We start from the raw sequence: 15634 nt of genomic DNA, 5'->3' as shown, positions 1-15634 counted from the left end.
CAATATTTTATTAAATGATGAGAGAATTGAACAAGTTGATAAGTTCGTATACCTTGGTAGCTTATTTACTAGGGAGGGGAAGATAGATGAGGAATTAGATAGCTAAATACATAATTCTATATTTGTACCCTAGTTAGAAGAGACATAAGAAGTCACAGAAACACGAGAGCCTGCATGAAAAAATGCATGGACATAAAAGAAGCTAGAGAAGTATGCCAGGACAGGAAAGTATGGCGGCAAATAGTTAATAAAAAGAATGTCAATAGAGCGAATGACGCCTGAAACAAAAGACCTTGGCCACTAATGGACCCAAGTGGGGAACGTTACATAACGACTTCGTGAGGTTCTTCGCTCGGGGTGATTGCTAGAGAGATTGATCAGCAACCTGGGTCGGAGCAGTGTTGCGGAACGAACGTGTTATTTACTTAAATAGCACGAAAATTCTGGATCAATCTGAAAAATCTCTATCCCTTCCACACACTACTCCTTTCCCCTACCGAGTGAGTCACGCCTACCCCGAAAGGGAAATGGCTTAATGGTTTAATAATAAAAAAAAAATAATAATCACTTAATCGATTTTTGGACCCTTATAGAGCTCTTTTTTCGGAGCGCGTCATATATATCCAACATTTACTAAATTCAAATAAGTTTAGAAAATGAAAAACAGAATAATTAAAAATAATCCGAAAGCCTTACTCAGGCTTCTCAATGGATAAAATATTTAAGCTAAAGAATCTTAATAAGAGTTCAAATAAAACAGAACCTATGAAAGTTTTTTTAATTAAACGAAATAAAGTGATATGAACCCATTCGCTTGACTAGTTAAATTAAAAGCCACTCCCATAATAAAGAGTATAATTGCCTCGTTTCTTGCTCCTCTGAAATTGATTAAATTTTTAATTCAAAATTATGATACATGACGTGTTGCGTGACTGAAATCACAAGGGTAAGTTTATAGTTCTTTTATAACGTTCATGATATTCTTTCCTTATTTCGTAATTACTCAAATACCCTCAGGGTCTTAAAAATTATCCAATTTAAAAAAATGTAACTTGCTTTCTCAATATTTCGTCAAGAGATAAAAAAAAGTATTAAATAAATGACTGTGCAGAGTACTCGGATTCGAAAAGTTGAGTAAGTGGGAAAATAATGGGGAAAACATTTCGCTCGGTACTCGAGTCTAAATTTCTCTGCAAACTAGAGATAATACATTCCGTCGGGAGCTACAAAAATATTAATGATCTTCTCTTTTACAAGTTAACGCAAACATCGTCAGAGTCTGGTGCCGAGATCGTCAATATTAAACTTTTTTCTCCAGGATCCTGCGCTTAATGCAATTTTCTGTATTCAAATTCCATGAAAAAATGTGAATGAATCAAATTAAATTAAGGATCATAGAGGTTGAGTAGTTCAATTTTAGGTGAAAAGGGGGATTAAAAGGGGTTATCTCTGATCGACCAGAAGCCTTTAAAAGGTCGCATAGAGTTTTGAAAAAGTCCTCAAAAAGTCAGAATAAAATTTTAAATATAATGAAAAAAAAAGAGAATCATAAAATGAATGATTGAGATTAAAATTCTATTTATTAAGGAATATCTACTGTCAAGGCAAAACAATTTTTTAACAATAGCCATTCGGCTTAAAGGGTTCTGAATCTGAGTTTGAAACATTTCTATCTAAAATATCACAACTTGTCAACTTAGATTATTTTCAAATGAGAGAAGTTGGACATTTAAATTAATTTGGAACTTCAAGAATATTGATTTTGAATATTTCAAACTCTAAATTACTCAACGATTGAAGCTTAAAAGTTTAGACTATATTATTCGAGTATGAAATTATTCACATTTTAATAATTCAGACTTCACAGGCCAACATACTGTCGAAATGGAGGAAATAGGATGATTTTTCACGAAAGTATGGAACGCTTTGAATTCCTAAGATTTGAAGTGAAAATATATTGCATTTTTAATACAGTAATGGATATTTCAAACCAAAATCAAGTGGTTTAGAAAACAGTTGATTTTTAAGCTTGAATGAATAGTTTTTAATCTAATAGTTGAATTCAAGAAATATTAATAATTTCGAACGCAATTGAAGTTTTAGCTTAATAGTTGAGTTTTTAGCCTACAAAGAAGAATTTTCAACTAAATAGTTGGATTCAAAAATGCACGTTTGAGCAAAAAGACGAAATTTTAGACGACAGTTGAATTTGCAACAACATAATACGAATTTTCCTCCATCAAAAATGAATTTTCGCTCTGTAAGGACAAAAGTCTTTGTCCAAAAAATGAATGTTTAACAAAAAAGTTATATTTTTACCACAAAAGATTACATTTGAACACAATAATTGAATTTTTAAATAAATCAACCAAAAGAGAGGAATTTTCAACAAAATAGATGAATTTTAAAAGAAATAGTTGAATTTTTAACTATTTTATTCCAAATTCGTCATCTTTATGAATTCAAATGTTTTAATTTTAAATCTTTTTGATGGAAATATCAACTATCACGTTTTTGCTACAAGTGCATCTTTTTTTGTTGAAATTCAACTATAATTAAATTAAAGTTGAACTTCTTTGTTAAAAATTCTAATTTTCTTTTGGTCTATTTGGTTTGAAAGTTCAGAAATTAGATAGAAAATTCGCCTTTTTGGCTTAAAAATGCAACAATTTGTTAGAAAATTCAAATATTTGTTCGAAAATATTATTTTTTGGTTGAAAATTCATCTTTTTTTTATATGTAATTTGAAGCGTTCTAATTTGTGTTTAATATCAGAGATCTAAATTAATTTGTTTGAAAAGATTTTATTCCCCTATTTTCGTGGAAAATATCAAAATTTTCCCTGTTTTTAGATAAGTTCGGCCGGCGAATCCCTACCAGAATCTTTTTGATTGGTCTGATTGTCAACTTAAGGATTGATTTGTCATTCGAGTTTAGTTTCTTGATAGAATTATTAGCGATTTCTTCGCTTTCGACGATGTCCTTCAAATCTAAAATTAGCAAATAGTTTGAGAAATATTTAAAATTAGTATCATCAAACAAATTCATTTGTTCCTCTTTCAATGCGTTTTGTTTTCTACGAGCTTGAATTTCTGTTTATGAATTTTCAAATTAATCAAAGTTGGCACAGAGTGCTTACAAAAAAGGGTGTTGTCGTTCAAACCTCCCCCTTCTATCATTTCTCTTCCCTACTCATCTCACATTCTCCTACTTCCCCACCTTGACTTTACCGTCACTGCTTACCTAACTTCCTCCTCTGCTACTTCCCCCTCTCCTTGCTTTCTTAGTCCACAATTTTCCTCCCTTACTCAACCTCATTTCTATTCATTTTTCATATTTTCCACCACTTTTCCTACTTTCCATGCCTAATTTCCTCGCACTTTCCATACTTCCAACACCCTCATTTCCCACAATTTCCCTTCACTTCTCTCATTTTCCACAGTTACCCCTCCCTTCACATCCTTTATTTCTCCTCACTTGCCCAACTCCCTCTTCATTTACCCTAATTTCCCCATCCCTCATTTTCACTACTTCACCTAATTCCAGTCCCCTGAATTACCCTACTTTTGTTCTCCTCGCGTACGATTCCCCTCTACTCATTTTCCCTCTCTTCGTCTCCCTGACCCATCGCAAATGAGAATAAATAGGATAGAATCTCTTATTTTTCTTCTTTATTCCGCTTCGACTCTAAAGGAACTTAAACAGCAAACGTAACGTCCCTGAAGATAGAATAGTTTACGAGGGAGAAAAAAACGCATTTCCTGAAAAATATCACAAACAACGAACCGCAATACAGCCTTAACGTACTCTAGTGCGTCATTTTTATTTATTATGAAAAATAACGCGAGTGGTGGCGTAAGGCGATATGGCGACGCAAATGTGCTCATGCATATTTATTTTCCGACTTGAAATACCCCAGCCAAGTAGCCGTGACTGTTGGGATAGGGAATTCGATAATGAGCTAGTTTAAAAAATGTAATAAACTTGTTCTCATTTATCTCAAAAATAATCTTCACTTGACTGGATTATAAATCTATTAAGGAGTTAACAGTCTTCCTAGATATTTTCCCAGATAATTCAACATTGCGTAACTTGAGGGCTTTCAAAATTAGGCCATATTTTATTTGAAATTACTTCCAAGTTGTAATCGCAGCAAATTTAATTGAAGTCTTCTTTACTTTTCTCTAAAATATTAGGCATACCCTCTTATTAAATTCTAAAGTCTAATAAGGAAGACACTCGGGGCGACATAAGTGTGATCTAAATTATTGATATAATTTCAGCAAAACAGTGGTAGACCACTCTAAATGCAAATGCAACAGTATAATATTGGTTATATCTCGAGGCTTTCGTAACAAGCAAGATGTTAATTTTCCGAAAACTACTCACCTCCCAGGTCAGCGAAGAAAATCTCTCGAAGCGCCAGAAATTCCTCTTCAACGAGCATATTCGCACTTCCAAAAGAGTCATTCTCAGGCCAAACTTCCCTAAAAAACAACAACAAATTCAATAAATCAAGCACCACTGAAGACTTACAATCCTATAAAAACTCCTAGTGATTTACAGATTTTCAAAATTTTGTTCGAGACATTTCATTTTTCTAAGTCAAGAATTTGGAACTGAACAATTTTTATTTAGAAGTTTAAAAAAATCTCAAAATTAACCGAAATTAGGTAATTTGAAATTGTACAGTTTTAGGCACTTCTTTTTATTCTTTATTCATAATGTGTCCCCTAAGGGTTTAAATGACTACCATTCCTTACAACCTTTCTGCTTATATATCTCTTTTTTAAATCTTATCCTTACTATATATACAATTATTTACAACTATTTGCATAAAGTCTTATATCTAGTCCCTTATTTCTATTTCATGTGATAGCGCAATTTAGAACTTATTAGAAAACGAGTGAGCGAGCGATCGAAAGCGAGATTGCAAGCGAGAGAGAGAGAGAGAGAGACAGAGAGAGGGAGAGAGAGAACATGAGAACGCAAACGCATCTTAGTCTACTTATACTATTATACATTACCATTACTTACAACCTTGACGCTTCTAATCTAAGCAAATTCCGTTTCCTTTATCTTTCACTTTTCTTGTACCTCCAATTTGCCATTTTTTCACATGCATTCTTTCATTCTATCTCATTCGCTCCTCCAGCAACCTCCAAATCCTTCATCCATTCTTCTCCTAATCCATCCTCCCCTAGAATCTTAAGCACATTCTCTTGCCAGCTTCCTTCATCTTCCATTCCTCTCGTACATCCTCCCCATAAATGCTCCCATGTTTCCCTCTCCCATTCACATTTTCTACACTTTCTGTTGTCTTATTTTTCCCAATACATCCCCTCCCTCACCTCGTTTCCCAAGCTAAATCTTGCTATTCTGGTCTACCTTCTCTCTCCACATCTCTTTTCTAATTTTTAACATTGTTCCATTTGGAAATTTTGAAGATTGCAGTTCAATTTTTAATCTGGAGCAATTTTCAAATAATATTATTCAATTCGGAAGGTCTAGAAAAGTTCAATTTGAAAATACTGAATCTGGTAATTTTAACTTTCTAAAGTAAATGTCCCAGTAATCGTGAACTTAGTCTTAATAATGATATCTCAAATTTTCTTACTTTTTCTATAATTTTAATAATTTTAAATCCAATTTGATACTACAAAAGTATTAAAATAAATAGGATTTGTCATTATATATATTTTCAAAAATATTTTGAACAATATATTCAAATTATACTTAAGATTCATGATTATTGATCTTAAATTGAAAACAGTCAAAGTGGAATAATTTAGTAATAAATTATGCAAAACTATTTGATTTGTCACAATAAACTTAACGTGGATTTTTATCATAATAAACATAAATACAGGTTTATTCTATGAAGCAACGTTGACAGATTAAAGACAAAACATGAGTTAAAGTAACCAACAGAAAACTGTGTATAAACAAATACAAAAAATAGGACGAGCTAAGGTAACGTTATTGAAGAGTTGAGAGCATTTTACATTTCCAACAGATTTCACACTTAAATCATTCCAAATTGAAAAACAAACCGTTGGATTTTTTATACAAAATATCAATTTTCGACGAACCACACTAACGTAATCCAATATTATTGAAATATTTTTTATCTTATTCTAGTTATCGTAATTTTTGTTTGAAAGTAATATTTTTTGCTGCCAAACGCTAACGTAAAAATCTGCCCGCTTCACGGGTAAATTCTCATCGCGCGCTACGCGCGCGGCTCGCAAGTTTGAGCGCGCCTAGGGCGCACGACGGTTGAATCTCACGCTAAGCGCTCGGATATTTATTCTTTGCATTTGGAATGCTTGAAAAAAACTTTATCAAAAAGATCTCTTTTAGATGGGAGTATTTATATGCGTCTTCATATTCTGAATTGTCTACTTAATGAAGTATAGTCAAAGATTAAGTTTCTGAAAGCTCTGTAGGCTTTAAGGTACACATTCTCATCGTGACACTCGCGCTACGCGCTCGATTTCCGACAGATATTCTTAAACAGTTTTTGTTGGATTTTTTTTTCTCGTAACTTTCTTCGTTTTTCCACACATTTTTTTTTATTTTATTTTTTTTACGTTATTTTTACGAATAAAACAAAAAGTACCTGTCCTATCAAGAAGTGATTCTTAACGAAATTGTAGATCTTTTTTGGGATAACCATTTTTGTTAATTCAACTTTTTTCGTATCCTATATAGTTTGTCCACGAAATGGAATTTTTTATTTTCCATTATTTGTTGTGCATTCAAAATTTGAATTTTCGATTTTTCAAGGAAATCCAAAAATTGGTTATGATAATCTTGTAGGGCTTTCAAAAAGAAATGTTTTTCTTCTCTTGACTTTTTTTCATATGGTGCGTTTTTCTGCTTCAAATTTTCATTTTCAGTTGATTAAAAAAATTTGAAAACGCTATAACTCTGAGAATTTTCTTTTTATCGAAAAAAGTCATAAGGTTAAATTGTTTGTTCTTTTTACTAATATAAATATCCGTACATAGAATTTTCAAATTCAGAAAAAAGTTGTCTCAAAATTTTTCAAAATGCGCTCACTTTTTGAATTTTTATCAAAAATGGCTGGTTCACGAACTCGTCCTTTCTTTTAGGACCTAAAAAAAGTGTGCCAAACATGAATTTGATTCGTTCATTTTTTCGAGAGTTATCGTGTTTACGGACGGACGGACGACCGGACGGACAGACAGACAAACGCCATCGTGAAAACCTGATTTTCGGATTCAGGGGGTCTCGAAACGTGGAGATCCGTTGGAAAAGTGTGATGTCAAATTTTCGACAATTCTAATACTTTCTCAATCATAAATGATGAGAATGTAAAAAAAAAATTGTTCAAAACATATGAATGTTTTTTTAAATCTAATGATTTTTTAAGAAAAATTGTAATCGTTAACGAAAACCCCTAACACAGTCAAAAATGGTTGAAGCTTATAAATTTTATTATTTTAAACAAAAATCATTTGATTTAAATCTCATGATTTTTAGTTTAAAAAACACGACTTTCTGTTGAATCACACCAAAATGATCTAAAGTTGTTCAAAAATTGTAAATATTATTTGCAATCTAATAATTTTCGATAAAAAACACTAACATAATCTACTATTATGAAAAATAATTTAAATCTTGTACAAATTGCATTTAAACCTTGCTTATTCCAAGGCCTTGAATCGAAGCGCACGCTATAAGCATGTGCGCATCCTAGCATTTGCGCATTGAGTATTGTAGCATGACGTCGCGATCATGATAGGCTGGGTAATAATGCCCGATTCTGAACAAATTGATCCAGTACTCCAACCTCAGATTTAGTTAACTTTATTTTATTTCTTGAACCTGAAAGGTCGTCAATCGACAAAAGAATGGAGCAGAGCTGAGAAAATGCATTCTACACTTGAAATACTACTTTTCGTATATTTATGACTTACTTTTATGTTTAGAATACTTATTTTCTCTAAAAACTCGTATGAATTTCCACGTAAATATATACCAACTATGCTAACCTTCCTTACATAATGATTTTTGCTTTAAAATAAAAATTTTTGATAGAAAACGCTAACATAGCCTAAAATTGTTCAAATGTGTGATTCTTTTTGAATTCTTATAATTAAAAATAATAATTCCCGACATAAAACAATAACAAATTTTCAAAATTAATTTTGGACAATTATGGATTTATTTTGAAATATTTTTTTAAATATTCTCTTAAAATTAATTTCTCAAAATAAAGTCATTTGAAATTTTCCCAGGAATCTTGAAAAAAAATCAAAACTTTATTGTGAAATCTTCAAAAATCTATATTTTGTTTTTATAATTTTTTGAAACGTTTTTAAGTTTAAAATTATGTTTGAATCTTCAAAACTTCTAAATTAAAATAATAACAATTATTTAAAAATTTCTAAATTTAATGGTTTAAAAACGGAATATCTAGATCTTTTGGCACTAAGAAAAAAGTGATTAATTTCTTCATTATTTCCGTAGCCTGACACTTAATGAAAAATATAGAATCTTTACTGTGCTAAACGTTCTTTGACTTCTTTTTATCAATTTCTCTGATAAAACTAATTTATTTAATTATTTGAAAGCTTCCCCCATGCAACACAATACAAATGTCAGCCGTCATGGTTTTTAAAATAATAAGTCTTTTTCGAAATTTTTAAATTTATTTTTTCATTCTTTCTTTTCAATAAAATTTTTCAGCGAAAAGCATTAACATAAAATATATCTAGTATTTACAGTAATTAATTACCTAATTTGAATTTTTTAATTTAACTGCTCAAGAGTATTAAAAAGCTCACGTTTTTTTCAATTCATATAAAGTTCTCTATAATATTTCTTAATAAAAGGGATTATTAGTAGATTTTATTTTAAACAGTCAAATTTAATATCTAAAAGAGGAATCGAGTCAATTAACTTTTTAACAACAATGATTGCGAGATATTCGAGACATTTCATTGTCCCATTCTTTTTAGATATATTGTGAATTGCTCCGTTGGAACCACTATAAATTCATCATTCAAAACGGTTCGGTTTAAATAAATGTATATTGTTTAAAATTGTACAATTCTTGATTAAAAGTCTAATTAAATAACCGTAAATTTAAAAAGTTCAATATTGATTAATTTTACATCATGAGTTTATAAGTTAGTCAATGTCAAATTAATAACGTTTAGAATTCAACAATAATTATTTTATTATTATTGTTATTATTATAACATTAGGCCATTTCCCTTTAAGCAAATTACAAATTTAAATTCTTAAGGGTCGAACAATTTCAGAGCCTCGTTTTGAATCTGTTGAATTTAGATTGCCCTACATTTATCATTGTTCCATCACTTGCACTGATGATTTAAAAAAATTTCGAGTATCACACTTTATCTTCTGAAGTAAAAATACCATAAAGTTTTTAGTCAGAATGCACAAGCTTCAACCGAAATAATATTGAATATAAAATAAAATAACACATGAACAAATATAAATGAACCGCTGGCGACCAAAAGGGGACATGGCCGGATTCAGCCTGAGAAGTATTGTCCTGAGTGTCAATTTTAAAAATCTTTCTAATTTCAATTTTAAAGACTGATACTTGAAGAGAATTTCAAGGCGCATCTTTTTTCCTCTTGCAAAAATTTATAGGTTTTGTAGTTTTTAAGATAATTGGTAAAAAGTGGATTTTTTGAAAACGAAAAATTCCAATCTTTTTTCACTTCAATTCGCGCTAATTTGTGCAATTTTCATCATTTCCCGATTTCCCCAATAAAAAATACGTGTTTAAGTCTTCAGAAACTATCGAAGAAAGAAAAACGAAAATATTGTAATAAACAACAAAGTTATTAATTTTTTTTGAGGCAATGCAAAAATCATGAATTTTAACCTTCAAGCGCCTCGTTTAGCGAACGAATTTTAAGCTACGGAAAGCTTTCAGCGAGAAAGTTGTTCATTAAGGTTCAAAGAAATTTTCTGGAAAGTTTTAGATCAATTGGATTAATAGTTCAAAAATTATGAATGTTTTAAAATCCAAGCGGTAATTTTGACGCTGCCCAAAAACGTGCCTGGGCGGCTACGTACGCGCTGCAGCGAACGACGTGAAGGTCAAGTCAATCTTACCAAAACAAATGCACAACAGTAATTCCAGATATTATCATTAATTTCATTTATTTATTAAACATTTAACATATAATATTATGCATAATATTGAACAAGAATAAATTAATCAAACAATATTATATTAGAAACTACTTTTAGTCATTTTCGTCACTCTCTTCAGTTTCTTCGGAATCTGGATTCTGAGTTTGTACTTTAAAAAAATATGATTAGAAAAATTCTTTTCCTTTAGCGCTTAAATACTGGAAGAGATTTTTTACATCCTTTATTTTGGCAGCTTTTAATCCAATTCGGGGCGGAGGACTTTTCGAAAGATTTTCTAGTTTAAGCGTAGGTTTAAATAAAAAAGTGGTTGGATTTTGCAACTCATAGTTGTCAAAAACATCCACTTTTGCATCAGGAAAAACATGCAAGACGAACGCTTTGCTGATTTGGAAATTTTTTGGCTTTCGCATTTTGCCTTTGAAACATTTTTCAAAATCCTGCAGAAGATCTTCACACTTCTCGACCATTGTGAATGAAGGTGAACGAGCATTGCGAATCATTTCTACATATTCAGCTTCAGTTTCAATTCGTTCTAATTTTTTCAGCTTTTGCGAATATGTGCCAAAACTCCTATCGCACTGGCAATAGGAATGGCCTCAAACTGGAAACACATATTTAATCTCGCTTTGCAAGTAAATGGACAATAAAACCAAAAAATGAAACACTGTGTAGTTTTTATTTTGTCCCGGACATGAGTCTGAACATGTCGGAACATGTAACTCTGGTTCGCAGTATATACATGTACGTTAAATAGAAACAGCCATGCTAAACGTAGGTAAAACTGCGCGGACACGGGTATTTTTGGTAGTGGCAAATTCTGTGCAAAATCAAATTCACAGCATAGACTATTATTTTCAGAAAGTATTTGCTTTTTTAACTTCAAATAAATTTCAGCATTGTTTTTGTGATTAATTGCTTCTTCGTTTACCTCTCCATTTGTCCCGTTTTTGTATCAAGTATTGCACACGTCAGTTCTAGGTAATTTAAAACTGAAGCCAACATTTCGGTTAAAATACTTAAAATAAACGGTTTGAATTATTGTCAATTTAGCCCCCGTTTTTTCTTTATAATATTTCCCGAACAATTTGTACAGTTCTACAAGATTTAATGAAGGATTATCAAAATATTTTAGGTTGATAGAATTTCGTTTGTAATGTGAACTGTGATGTGGAATTGATTCGCAATGCTCTTCAACCATTTTTTTTTTAATTTTCTGTTAATGTAAGACAACTTTCGCGTACTCCACCTGCCAAATTTTTTAAAGGCTGCTTATTTAAAATCTTTTTTTGAACATTTTCAACTCTTCTTTTGCCCAAACATAGAAAAGCACAAACAAATTTCTTACAAATCGGAACATTTTCTTCGTCAGTAGGAAATATATCCAATGAATTAACCGTCCTAGTTTTTCACCTGCATTCGTTTGGATGGGAGCCTTGCATTTTAACAATCCTCTGAGAAACACATTTTGTTCATTATAGTTCCCGAAATTCCAAAAATTTGTATGTACTTTTTCTTGGTGCACATTTGAAAACTTTTGGTAACATTTTTCTCCACAGCAGGATTCAATAGGTTTGAAAGATCTCTCTGGAATTAGAATATCTTTAGCAATACCGTCTTTTTTAGTTTTAGACTTTGTAATGTATTCTTTACCCTAAAGAAATAACAAATAATGCTATTAACTTCGTCATTAAAAATTTTAAATAATTACTTTACACTATCTACATATTATATACAGTACAGTAAAAGAATTATTTAAAAAATCAAGAATAAAAATAGTCATAAAATATTAAATTTATGATTAAAATTTATTTAAAAATTGTATTGACGGTTTCCAATCGTACCTGATTTCTGGAACATTTTTTCTTATTTTTAATCCACGAATCTTCATTTCTAGTTCTTTTTCTACCTTGTTTCATTTTAATATCTTTTTCTTTTTAATATTCTCAAAAATATCTCAAAAATCTCAATAATCTCAAAAAAAATGCTTTTCCAACTATTATAAGAAACAATTACTTCGTTGATTCTATGCTTCACTTGTAGAATTCCATAGAAGATGACAAAAAAAGTTACTGTTGTGCATTTGTTTTGGTAAGATTCACTTGACCTTCACGTCGTTCGCTGCAGCGCGTACGTAGCCGGCCAGTCACGTTTCTGGGTAGCGTCAAGATTACTGCTTGGATTTTAAAACATTCATAATTTTTGAACTATTAATCCAATTGATCTAAAACTTTCCAGAAAACTTCTTTGAACCTTAATGAACAACTTTCTCACTGAAATCTTTCCGTAGTTAAAAATTCGTTCGCTAAACGAGGCGCTTGAAGGTTAAAATCCATGATTTTTGCATTGCCTCAAAAAAAAATTAATAACTTTTGTTTATTACAATATTCTCGTTTTTCTTTCTTAGATAGTTTTAGAAGACTTAAACACGTACTTTGTATTGTGGAAATCGGAAAATGATGAAAAGTGGATAAATCAGCGCGAATTAAAGTGAAAAAAGATTGGAATTTTTCATTTTCAAAAAATCCACTTTTTACCAATTATTTCAAAAACTACAAAACCTATAAATTTTTGCAAGAAGAAAAAAAGATGCGCCTTGAAATTCTCTACATTTATCAGTCTTTAAAATTGAAATTAGAAAGATTTTTAAAATTGACACTCAAGACAATACTTCTCAGGCTGAATCCGACCGTGTCCCCTTTTGGTCGCCAGTGCTTCAAATATACCAGGGGCGTCGGAGCCGTGTGGGCTAGGTAGGCTTGAGCCCACCCATGAAACTTGATGGGTGGGCGGAGCCCACTCATAAAATAGCTAAATCTAATAATGAAATAAATCTAATACCTATCTTAAATTTCTATTTTTGAACATATTTTCGGTGAGCCCACCCATGAAAAAAATCGTTCCGATGCCCCTGAAATATACTATAGTTTATTCAAATAATATTGTTGCTATTGAAGGGATAAACAACGTTTTAAAAAAAGTCAGATGTTCTGCTATGCACAGAGTAAAATTAAGCAATTTTGTAATTATGTGACCACTTTGCCGCATAATTACGAAATGCTCTGAAGTATGTACTCTGGAAATGGACAAAAGGGCTCAGAATGAGAAATAAAATGTATAATCTTCATTCAAGAAATATTTTGTTATTTTTGAAAACATGTCTGCTGTTGCTTTACGTACCGTCAAACGGGGTGATTTCGGAAATGTGGGGTAAACTCGGACATTCCTAATTGGCTGCTTGAAAGCCTTGACAAATAATTCTACTAAAATCAATGGAAGAAGAGTAAAAGGAATGTTATTTAGGAACTTTCCAAAAACGTTAATGTTGCTAAAAAAATCTCAATTTCAAAATTCTCTGACTTTTCCTGACTGGTCCGTGAACGACTTTTCATTTTCCCTGACCAAAATGAATTTTTATTTTAGATATAAAAACCTTACACCAACGACATGAATAAAGTTCAATAATGTTAATGCAAAAAATACTTGTTTATGAATTTATCTTTAACAGTTTCAGTAAAAACACGAATTTCACAGAACAAAGTTCTCTAAGAAAAGGGGAAATAGGTTGATTTTTCACAAAACTATGGAAATAAATTCTTTTAAATAAAATTACTGTATAGGTAATATATTAAATTCAACCTTAAGCGATTAAGATTTCATGTCGAAGTATACTGCATTGTCAACGAAATAATTGAATTTTCAGCCTAAAAAAGATTTTTAACCGCATATTTGAATATTTACCCTACAAAAGTTGTATATTCAAATAAATATTTGAATTTTCAACTGCAAAAGATCCATTTTTAACACTTAACCATTTTAATTTTCGACCAAAAAGGAATTTTACAAAAAATAGTTAAGTTTTCAGTCGAAGAAATGATCTTTCAAATAAAGATGAATATTTAGAATTTTTTGTTAACAAAGTAGTTCACCTTTAAACAAGTTCACCTTTACGTTTTCAAACCCTAAAGACGATTTTTTTACAAAACAGTTGAATTTTCAATTTAAAAATATCAATTTTCAACAAAGAAGTTAATTTTCAAACAAATAGTTCAATTTTCAACTAAAAACGATCAATTTTAGCCAAAAAATGAATGGTTCAATTTAAAATTTTTAAAATTTATTTTGAATCCAAGAGAAAACCCATTTACAGCCAAACAGAAGAATCTTTAACTGATAAAATGAATGTTTAACAAAGTAATTCAACTTTTATCCAGGTAGTTGAATTTTCAACCAAGAAGGCTAATTTTCTACGAAAAAACCGAGTTTTCAACACAATACATACACTTTCAACTAAATATTCGAATTTTTAATTAAAAGCAATCAATTTGCATTAAAAAATAGAATAGTTTAATTTTCCACGAGCAAAAATAATTTTCAACAAATTGTTTGAATCTTCGTCCGATAAAATTATTTGTTAACAAAGTTATTCAACTACTAATTTATCAAAATATTCGAATTTTTGACCAAAAAAAGATGAACTTTTAACAAAATAGTGGAATTTCCTAAAAAATAATTGAATTTTTAACCAAATAGTAAAATTTTTAACTAAAAGAGATGAATTCTGAACCAAAAATATAATAGAACACTTTCCAATTAAAAGGAATGAATTTCCATCCAAAAATAGTTTGATTTTCCTGGTGGGTTCTATTAGAATTTAAGGGGATGGGAACAACACTGCACGTGCCATCTGTGTACGTCGAAATCTCGACGTGCACAGATGGGTTACTGTGGATTTGTACGTGCACAGATATCGCCTGCACACCTGTGCACGTTTATGCGCTTGTGTAACGGTCTATACGAGGGTGGTCATCCACGTATTTTCAATTTTTAACAGTTAAAATGATTAAATCCTGAAGAATTCAAGTACTTCAGAGAACTCACGGAATTTAGAGAATTCACAGAATTTAAGCAATTCAGGGAATACAGGGGGTTCAAGAAAATCAGAGACTTCCAGGAAATAAGAGTGTTTAAAAAACGAGAGATTTCAAGAGAAATTCAAGGTATTCGCCAAATTCTGTGAATTTAATAAATTCAAGGTATACAGAGAATTCCAGGAATTAAAAGAATTCAGAGACTTCAAGGAATTCAAGGAAATCAGATAATTCAAAGAATTCATGGAATTAAAGTAATTCAGGAAATGTAGAGAGTTCAAGGAATTTAAAGAAAGCAGGGAATTCAAGGTATTCATCGAACTCAAGAACAAATTCAAGACATTCCGAGAATGTAAAGACTTCAGAGAATTAAAGGGATTCAAAAATTTCGAGTCATTCAAAAAATTCAAGGAATTCAGAGACTTCAAGAGATTGAGAGAATTCAAGAAGTTAAGAGATTTCAAGGGATTCAAGGAATTCAGGGGATTCAGATATTTTTTTGCATTACAGTCTGTCAAGTTAAAGCGTGGGTGGCTTTACTCGCAGTCGGTAAGGTGTATCGACATGATTTTGGTGTCAAAATATTAAGAAGAGCTCCC

At 30.9% G+C, this 15634-nt stretch overlaps 1 protein-coding gene across 1 annotated transcript in view; it reads right to left on the bottom strand.

Annotated features, from left to right (window-relative positions):
• The window catches only part of LOC117181567 (protein timeless homolog), a 384720-nt gene that overhangs the window by 320373 nt on the left and 48713 nt on the right, over positions 1–15634 (bottom strand). Inside the window, exon 16 of the mRNA XM_033374395.1 lies at positions 4390–4487. Coding sequence (XP_033230286.1) covers positions 4390–4487 — 98 coding nt within the window. The remainder of the gene's footprint in view (positions 1–4389; positions 4488–15634) is intronic.

This window comes from Belonocnema kinseyi, chromosome 10, assembly GCF_010883055.1.
Source record: "Belonocnema kinseyi isolate 2016_QV_RU_SX_M_011 chromosome 10, B_treatae_v1, whole genome shotgun sequence".
NCBI lineage: Eukaryota > Metazoa > Arthropoda > Insecta > Hymenoptera > Cynipidae > Belonocnema > Belonocnema kinseyi.
Note: the sequence above shows the minus strand (reverse complement) of the source record. Positions and strands in the feature narration are given on the sequence as shown.